Source organism: Phocoena phocoena, chromosome 18 (genome assembly GCF_963924675.1).
Source record: "Phocoena phocoena chromosome 18, mPhoPho1.1, whole genome shotgun sequence".
NCBI lineage: Eukaryota > Metazoa > Chordata > Mammalia > Artiodactyla > Phocoenidae > Phocoena > Phocoena phocoena.
In genome coordinates this window covers 25,071,561-25,081,497 of record NC_089236.1, presented here as the reverse complement: position 1 = coordinate 25,081,497, position 9,937 = coordinate 25,071,561, and the positions used below count along the sequence as shown (strand labels likewise).

General features: G+C 39.3%; 1 protein-coding gene across 1 annotated transcript in view; it reads left to right on the top strand.

The window, feature by feature from the left end:
• Positions 1–617: 617 nt before the first annotated feature.
• The window catches only part of NAA16 (N-alpha-acetyltransferase 16, NatA auxiliary subunit), a 64,054-nt gene continuing 54,734 nt past the window's right edge, over positions 618–9,937 (top strand). Inside the window, exons 1-4 of the mRNA XM_065895998.1 lie at positions 618–671; positions 4,451–4,535; positions 6,114–6,218; positions 7,654–7,811. Of these exons, the coding sequence (XP_065752070.1) occupies positions 618–671; positions 4,451–4,535; positions 6,114–6,218; positions 7,654–7,811 (402 nt within the window). The remainder of the gene's footprint in view (positions 672–4,450; positions 4,536–6,113; positions 6,219–7,653; positions 7,812–9,937) is intronic.

Below are 9,937 nucleotides of genomic sequence, written 5' to 3'. Positions count from 1 at the left end.
ACGTTGTCAATACTTCTTTGCTCTGCCCTGGAGAGAAAAGGCTTCTCTTAAAGACTAAGTCGAGGGAGAAAATAAGGAAAACAAGTTCGTCCTACATCAAGAAATTTACTTTGTGTCCAGAACTGTTTAAATTCCTGACTGGAGAGAAATCAAAAAAGTCAGATTCTGATATAACTAACATTATCTTGGGCCAGAAGCCTAACAACCCAAGCACAGTACAAGGCAGCGACTTACGAACGGCTACGGTGCAAGCTCCCTACCCGGAGCCTGGGTGCAGGTGACAGAAGCGACCGCCTAACACAGGGCCCCAGTTCCTCGCCGCGGGGCGCCCTGCGCATGCGCACGCCGCCTCGCTCGAGGGGGGCGGGCCCTAGCTGCCATCTTGCCCCGTACGGGAGCCGCCGCCGCTTGCCCCAAAGCAAGGCAGGGGCCGAAGGGTATCCCACCCAGACCGGCTTCCTTTTCCATTGCCAGCCCTGCTCGGCAGCTCTGCCCAGGCTGCTCAGACCCAAGTATGAACTGACCCGTCGCCCTCAGCACGACTTTAGCCGCGGCTCGTCCCGGTGCCCATCCCGCGAAACGGAACGCGCGGGCACCCAGCCTCCTCTTCAGCCGCGATGCCGAACGTGCAGCTGCCGCCAAAGGAGAGCAACCTCTTCAAACGCATCTTGGTGAGTGGCTGCGCCGCCCACCCCCGGCAGCCCCGGGCCCGGCGCGGCGAGCTGTCTGGCGGCGATGGCGCCTGCGCGGCTGGGCCCGGCCCCCCTGGGTTCTTTGTTTGTGCGCGAACCCGCACGGCCCTACCCCCGCCTCGCAGGGCCCGCCACCCAGCTCTCCTCCCTCCCTCCGCGGCCGCTCCTTCCAGAATCTTCCCGCCGCAGTCACCCTGGGCCTGGGCGCGCCGGCCGGGAGTGGCCCGTGCCCTCTGCGGCGCCTGGCGGCCGGCATCGCAACCTCCTCTCCCCGGTCCACCCCAGTTACTTTTGCCAGCATCCCTGCGTCCAGGTGTTCGTTCACTGCTTTATGTGGAATCTATTGCACAGCGCACCTCGACACCTTTGAAAGCGGGAGCGATCCTGTAATGGGATGGGATCCGATTTATACCGGTTACGGGAAACTAAAACCCCGGAGACTCATCCTCCCTTTGGTAGAGAGTTTGCCTATTTTTGGTGTGTCGTACTAATCCTCTTTGGGAAGTACGTGACTCGAACTGCATTTCTAAGTTCTAAAGCCGAACATAGCTGTGATTGTTTTTAACTCGTACAGGCCCTGTAAGTGGTTAAAGCCGCGCGGACTGGCTGGTATTGCACTTGAGGGGTGCATTTACTTTGATTCCGAGCAGAAACCTGAATAATGGCCCCGTAATGATGACGGCTGCCTGGTGGAGAGGGGAGTTTTCTGTGGGTTATGTGTCACCGTCCTGGTACCTTAATGGTTTTCCAGGGAGGAGGGGCAACATGCCTTTGCTTTTCTCAATAGACACTGGAGACTGATTGTCTTTCATCTGAAGACCAGCGTTTAGATTTTAAGGGTGAATTTATTAATCAGAGCTTGTGTTGGTTATATGACCATTAGCTGTTGCTTACCTTTAATATATATAAAATAAAGTATAAGCAACTGCAGATAAAAAAAAAAATCATAGTAGCCGTTCTGTTTCAAGCCAAATAGAAACGTCACACTTAGTCTTCAGAATGTTACAAAAGCTACATAGTAAATGGGATGAAAATTTTGTCTTAATTTTATATGGTGCTTAGTGTTGAGCAAATGATGAGAAACGAGTGTAAAAACATAAATCTAATTAAAGCATTGTGGCAGATTGCTTCATTCGACTTTGCATATATTTTTTCTTTATTTTACTTTCATTTTTCTCATACCCTTGTATTTTTCGCAGTGTGGAATTGGAGAAGTGAACTTTTTTGCCCCCTTTGGGTGGGGTGTTTTGTTGTTATTTTTTTGGTCTAAAGAAACTGAAACATGTTAATGAAAAATTATCTATAAATTGTTGGATTTTAGGACATTTGGTATTATACCTAAAAGATGACAGACACTTATTTTCTCTCTGTATGGATATTTTCTAGTTCAAATCATGTTATCAGTAGCATAATGAAAAACAATTATATGATTTATTATTACTCTAGTTATAAAAAAATGTAAAGACCACTGCAGAGTTAATTTTATCCCCAAATAAATTGGGAAATGCTAAACATTTTTTATCTGGGTATGTAATGCTTATTATAACATTACATGAATTTAGGAGGATACTGCAAAAGTGAATGATTTGATTGTCTCAAATTGCAATAAGTGTGGGTAAAGTTTTACTATGACAAATTCCATAGCAAACAGAAGTCTATAATAAAATTATTCTTTAAAGTTTGGTTGGTGGACCAAAATGCTTTGCCACCAACAGTAATTTTTTAAAAATTATCATTTTACTGAAAGACACCCATACCAAATTCACCAGGTTGCTTATCACATGTTCTGCATGGCTTGTACCTGCCTATCTTATTCCCCAGACTGGCTGTTAGCGTTATGTTTTGTTGAATTTTGGAGCTATTGCAGGCCCTCTTTTACAAATGAGACAATCAAACCCAGGGATGGTAAATGACTGAGTATCTAAGGTTCTTGGTCTGGTTAGTAGCAAAGTTGAAACTAGAGTCTATCTTTTCTACTAAGTAGATATTCCTTACTGAACTTAAGACTTTTCTTTAACCTGAGTACTCGGATACTGGAGATGACCACCTGGGCTTGAATTGTGGCTCTGACACTTACTGGCTGTGTAAACTCAGTAGCTGTGTAAACTCAGTAACTCTGCCTCAGTCTCTCCATCTAAAATGCAGATAACGTGCATCTCATAGGCTTTCCTGGTATTTAAGTAAGGAATAAATGAGAACAGTGCCTGACACATAGTAAGTGCTTCCAATAAGTGTTAACTATTACTATTACTGTTATTGGTAGTATGACATTATTACTTCCAGATCACTTGGTAAGGCAGAAAAAAAATAATATTTCTCTTCTTTTCCTCTTCCCCAGTAGTTCCTTCTGCTTGTTTTTTGGTTTTTTTTTTTTTTTTAATATTTTTGGAATACGTAATATATTCGCATGGTTCAAAATTCAGGTTTTCCTATCCTCTTTCCCAGCCACTAAGTTCTCTTCCCCATAGGCAATCAAGAAGCCTTAATATAAAGATGTTTTTCTATGAATACTTTCCTAATTCTCCTCTCCATATCCCACCCCTGTTGGCAAGAATTAATCTCTTCCTCTTCCTTTGCTGGTACTGTTTTGCTTTGAACTTGAATGTATATATTGACCATGTATTGAGCAGTTCTTATTTGTCTAGAACCTGAGGATGCAGCAGTGTTTAAAGTAGGCAAGATCCTTGTTCTCAGGAGCTTACAGTATGGTGGGGAAGATAGACACTAAATAAGTACAAAAATGAGTAAGAATGTCAGGAAATGATAGCGCTTTGTAGAAAATAGAGTAATATGATAGAGTGTTTTGGGGGGTGCTGTAAGAGGCTGGCATTGTTAGAGTTGTCAGATAGATGATATGTAAAACTTGATCATAAGGAATCAGCCATGAGAAGATGTGGGGAGGAACAACATTTCAGGGGGTGGAAGGAACACAAGTGCAGAGGCCCTGAGGTGAGGATGAGCTAGGCACGCTGAGTACTAAAAAGAAAACCCGTAACCACGTAAGTGAAAGATTGAGTTAAAGATGCGGTGTTCTGGTGGTTAATGGCTGTGGAGGGCAGGCGTGATTACTTAGCCTGGCTGGTGGCATTGAGGAATAAAGAGGGCTTATTCCTAAATAAATCTAGTCTAATACAAGTGTAAGAGATTTGCTTACACTTGTATTAGACTACAAGTGATGGAAAAACCATAGTCTTGGAGTCAGAGGAGAGTTTGCAACCAAGCTGAGCCACTTGTAAATTAATCTAATGGACTTTTAAATTTCAGTTTCTACATCTGTAAGGTGGAGGTCATGACACCTACCTTAAGGAGTTGTTGTGAGTTATAGCAAGTTTTGTACAGACACGTAGTAGTTGCTCAGTAAATAGCAGTATTTTTTTGTGCGTATGCCTTGGTTCCATTCTTGAAGTAGCAAAGACTTTTATGCAGTTTCTAGTATTTTTCTGTGTTATCACATATGTTTTTGCTTTTGGATTTTGAATAAAAGAAAGCTGTAGCAGTGTGTTGGTTGACAATTAAGGTGTTTTTTTCTTTATCTTCTATAAAAGTAAAAATACTCAGATACCAGAATAGTTTGGCAAGGAGTAGGTTACAGAGGTAAACTTCATGTTATAACTGATACGAATTGATACAAAACCGTTCCATCACATATGTTTTAGACCTAATTTTGGATCTTGAATTTAGAATTTATATAATGGAATGAAAAGTTGCTACATGTGTATTCATTTTATATAATAATTTTTGTTCATATTTCTTTACAGAAATGTTATGAACAGAAGCAATACAAAAATGGCCTCAAGTTTTGCAAGTTGATTCTTTCAAATCCAAAATTTGCTGAACATGGAGGTATTATCTCATCTATGAGAGATTACTTTGGGGAAATCTAATTCTAAAACCAGATGGATAGGATTCCCAACTGTGAGGGAAGAATACTTCCCAGATTCCATGGCCTTGTAGTTCTCTATTAGAGTGCATAAATGTTTAATGTTTTCAGATATGCCTCATATCATTCTTATTCTAGATTACTTCTTTTATGCTTAGGTGTATTTACAGTCTTTACTTTTAGATGAGAAATGATTGGTTGATATATTGGTGAGTAATTGGCATATATACCTGTAATTTTGTAGACCTGATTTCATTTGTTACTTTGAAAAGAATTTAAGTTTATCCCTTGATTTCTTGTGTGTAAAATTAGAACAATATTTGCAACACCAGAGTAGTATGAAGATACAATCAAATGCATTTTATTTTTTGGTAGATGTATTTTTTAATCTATCTGTTAACCTTCATATGTAAATAAGATACTACTGATTTACCATTGTATTATCTTGGGTTGTTTTTCTAGCACTGATGTTAGTAAGTCTGTATTTGCTTGTCTCATCCTTTTTCACTGGTGACCAGTGTTTGGTAAAAGGATGGATCAGGTTAGACATGTAAATTATGGTCCTGTAGCAGAGCAAAGCTGATTGGGGTTTCTGAATATTAGACTTGAGTAATTACTGAAACCATCTTTTTGGGAAAATAGGCTGACCCTACTCGGCTTTCTAGTAACACTTAAAACATTCTTTGAAGGAAATGGAAAGAAGTAGTTTCATAGAATTTTAGAAATTAAAGCTTGTTTTCAAGCTGTTTAGCAGTGGAACCCTTATCCAAAGGGGAGCTTGTGGGGAAATTCATTATGTAAAAACAGATAAAAAAATAAGATGTTTGGTCATAGGGGCCTGGACTGCTGGATCACCCATTCTGAAAACCATAGTCCATAGAGATCAGTTTGAAAACCATTGTTCTTGTCTAATTCCCTAGTTGTGGATTATTCAGAGAATTATTTCATTCTAAACAATCTTTGATTAACTACCTTCAACATATTCTTGGGTTGCCACTCGTGCTTTTCAAATGCAAACTGATGTTAATTAGCCTAAGTGGGAGTCATTGGAATAAACTTGCAGCCCAAAATGAAGTCTGTTCCAATAATGAGTGAGGTGATTTTTAAATTCTGTACATCTCTTTAAGGTAGATTGAATGATTTTGTGGGGTATAAATCAGATGATTTGATTCTTAGTAGGCTTGATCTCAGGTGAAAGCTGAGGTCTGTTGCGGTAGATTTAACTCAGCAGGACTCAGGACCCTGCTGTGTTACCTTTTTTCAGCAGAATAATCTTAACCTTCTTTATAGAGTCTTCAGAAAGACAGAAAGCATTTTACCAACTCAGTCCCAGCCTGAGGAATTTCAGAAAAGGACTTGGGCTAAACTTTAAGCAGATACGTAAATATACTTTTACTTTTTTTATTTGGAGAGAAATTCTTCTAACTATAGGATTAAAAGGATGAATAATGTAAGTATTGGTAGAGCTCAGATATTAAAATAGTGCTAAGAGAATAATTTGAATTTTTCATGTGTAAATAGAGGTTAAAAATATTTTTCAGAAACTTTGGCTATGAAAGGATTAACATTGAACTGTTTAGGAAAAAAAGAAGAGGCGTATGAATTTGTTCGTAAAGGACTTCGTAATGATGTCAAGAGTCATGTCTGTATCCTTTTGCAGTAGTTGAATAGTTCAATTTCATTTATGTATTTTCCATTTATGAGTTTTTTCTAACTCAAATTAAAAAAAACTTCACTATGAAAAAATTTTAAACTATATGGAAGAGTGAATGTAATGAACTTTATGTACCCATTATCAAGTTTCAATAATTATCAACATTTTTAATATTAGTTTCATCTGTTCCCTACTTATTTTTTTGTTTGAGTATTTTAAAGAGAATTACTATGCACTGTATATTTACTGCAGTTGTGCCTAGTGTGAGAGAATAGTAACTAATAATTATATGTGATTTAAAACCCATTTTTCCCCTATATATCCATAAACTGAGCGACACTTTCCTCATTCCAAATAATGACTTACCTGTATAGTACTTAACCTGTACAGTAAAACTTGTGTTCCTTAAAAGTTCCTTAAACTTTCCTTTAGAATTTTTAGGAGAAAAATTCAGAAGCAACTTGATGTAAAATAGATTTTATTTAGTATTAAATATTATGTTGATTTTCAGCTTGGTTTCTGTTAAACAGGGACTTAGCTGTTACTTCACTGGGTACTTAACAATCGTATTTTTCATTGACTAGTATCCCAGTTTGTTAAAAAAACAAAAATATTCTTTAGGGATGGATCGTTGAAATTGTTTTAATCTCTGTTTTACCTATTTATATACTTACAACCTTTTCACATATTACCCTTGTACCTTAATTTTTAGCATTTAAATCATCTAGCTATTGGCCAGTATTGAACGTCAGTAGTCTTAGTGGTGTTTTTACATATTTAGCTTAGGGTTCTCTCAAAATACTAAATACTTATTTCTTTATCCCAGTGCTTACCCCAGAGCGAAGAGAGAGGGCATGTAAGTATGATAGTTTTTTGGCTCCAAGATATCCTAAGACTTGACTTTACATTAAATAAAAACTTAATTTTTGTGGTCTTTAATATCACTAGTGAATTAATTGATGGTTACATGTTGTTTTATAATTGATTGAATATATACTTGTTTTAAAAGATAATTGCAATTTTTGTATAATACATATTCTGTTTCCATACATAGTGTTTGAGAATAAGTGAGTGTTGAGGTGCTGGCGTAGGAAAGTGAGGGGATAGGCAACGTGAAGAATTTTTACCAATAATTTTCTAAGGTTACTTAAAAATATATTACGGAAAATTTCAGACGTGTACAAAAGTAGAATAGAATAATGCACCCCTATCCGCCTATCACCTAGCTTCAATAATTTAACAGTTGTCAATCAAGGCTGATCTGGTTTCATATTTTGTCACCTGCTTACTATCCCCCTCCCTCTGATGCCAGATCATTCTGAAGTAAGTCCCAAACAACATACCATTTTGCTAAGGTAAGCTTTCTATTAGACATGTAGCATAGTACATTCTAGTAGCTGTGAATGTCTGTTTCCTTAACTTAATAGGTTGGCATGTGTATGGACTCTTGCAGCGTTCTGATAAGAAGTATGATGAAGCTATTAAGTGTTACCGAAATGCCCTCAAATTAGATAAAGATAATCTGCAAATTTTGAGGGATCTCTCTCTGTTACAGATCCAAATGAGAGACCTTGAAGGTTATCGAGTAAGTACTTTAGTCTTAAATGTACATGTTTTTACAATAGATGTAATTTAAAAGCATGTGAATTCAGAATGAGGTGAACTTAAGACGAGATCATGTAGACTTGATTGTTCATTACAGTCTGCAGTAGAAGGGAAAAGTCACTTTGGATCTTCCCTCCAATAATAGTAGTGGAACTGCATACTTTTTAAAAAATTAATTAACTAATTAATTTATTCTTGGCTGCATTGGGTCTTCATTGCCGTGTGCGGGCTTTCTGTAGTTGCGGCGAGCAGGGGCTTCTCTTCATTGGCTGTGTGCAGGCTTCTCATTGCGGTGGCTTCTCTTGTGGAACACGGGTTCTAAGTGCGTGGGCTTAGTAGTTGTGGCTCACAGGCTCTAGAGCGCAGGCTCAGTAGTTGTAGCGCACTGGCTTGGTTGCTCTGCGACATGTGGGATCTTCCTGGACCTGAATTGGCAGGCGGATTCTTAACCACTGTGCCACCAGGGAAGTCCCTGGAAGTGCATACTTGATCATCAGAAACGGATAACTAGTTTATTCATTTTATGGTTTTTTACTTATTTTATTTAATTAAAAAAAATTTTTTGGCTGCGTTGGGTCTTCGTTGCTTTGTGTGGGCTTTCTCTAGTTGTGGCAAGCGGGGGCTACTCTTTGTTGTGGTGCGCGGGCTTCTCATTGCGGTGGCTTCTCTTGTTGTGGAGCATGGGCTCTAGGCACGCGGGCTTTCAGTAGTTGTAGCACGCGGCCTCGGTAGTTGCGGCACACGGTCCCTAGAGCACGCGAGCTTCAGTAGTTGTGGCGCACAGGCTCAGTAGTTGTGGGTGGCTCGTGGGCTTAGTTGATCTGTGGCATGTGGGATCTTCCCGGACCAGGGTTTGAACCCATGTCCTCTGCATTGGCAGGCAGATTCTTAACCACTGCACCAGCAGGGAAGTCCCTCATTTAATGCTTTTTGAAAAGCTAGAATATCGCCTATGTGCTAATGCTGTACTATATTCTTTGTGGGCTTGATATTTACAGACTTGGTAAGCAGAGCTTTTATAATTAAAATCTAAATGTGGAGATTAATTAGCTTTCTTCATTATGGTTTAGAAAATACAAAATATTGTGAGGATTGCCATAAATGTAGTCCCAGGCCTTTTCACACTGTTACCTTCAACTCTGCTGGGCATCTCCATGTGCTTACTCCACTTAGTTTCCTAAATTCAGTATGTCCAAAATGGAATTATCTCACTTTCTCTTGTGAAGGAGGCTACCAACTCTTAATAGTTCTGTTTAGATAAGTCTTTTTTCATTTACTGTTGTCCTTCTACTGCCATGTAAGTCTTTGCATAGATTTTTGCAGAAGTTTCAAGGGTTCTGCTGAGCTTAATAATGGTACCATTCATCACGATTGTGTGATTTTTCTTCATTAGGACTTAGCAGCCTAAGTTTGGTGAGAGTTAAAATCAGTTATCTTTAGAAATAAAGTAAAGAAATTAGTAATGGCGAGAGACTGGTTGCTAGGAGGGGTAGTGAAATAAATGAAGATAAAAGAGCTGGTGGTTAGAAGTGAAGGATTCAAGGAACTAGAGGTACTACTGGTGGTATCCAAGAACAAGGGCAGGAAGGTCACTGAGTGACAGTGTTGGCAGCATAGGAGCTGTAGCGAGAGTGAGTATCTGAATTTATGATTTCTGGGTGGCAGTAAGGTCTAGGGTGTGGTGGTGGAAGTGGGTCCCTGAAGTGGGGTGGAGATCATTGTAGATAAGGAAATCGTGGATCTAAGAAGATAGGTTATTAGATAGGTGATCCACAGTGTTGCATTTGCCCAGAATAATGGCAGAATTTGGTAGAGAGATGAAAGCTGAGTCAGACTTTAATGAAGTGGGGGAGTGACAGAGAAGCAACAGTGAAAGTAAGGGTGATACAGTGGTAGAGCTTAATGACATATGCCTAAAAGGAGCAGGCATTTACACATGAATGTAGAGGAGTGATATTGTCTAAGTTGTTTTGTTGAAGGTATCTTTTTTAAAAAAGATCTGATCATGGTTCTCCTTGTGGCATGTAGCGTGGATGGACGGCACCCATTCCATCAACAGAGTCACAGAAGCTAAACATTACATTTTCAAAACTCGTTGCAGCTAGT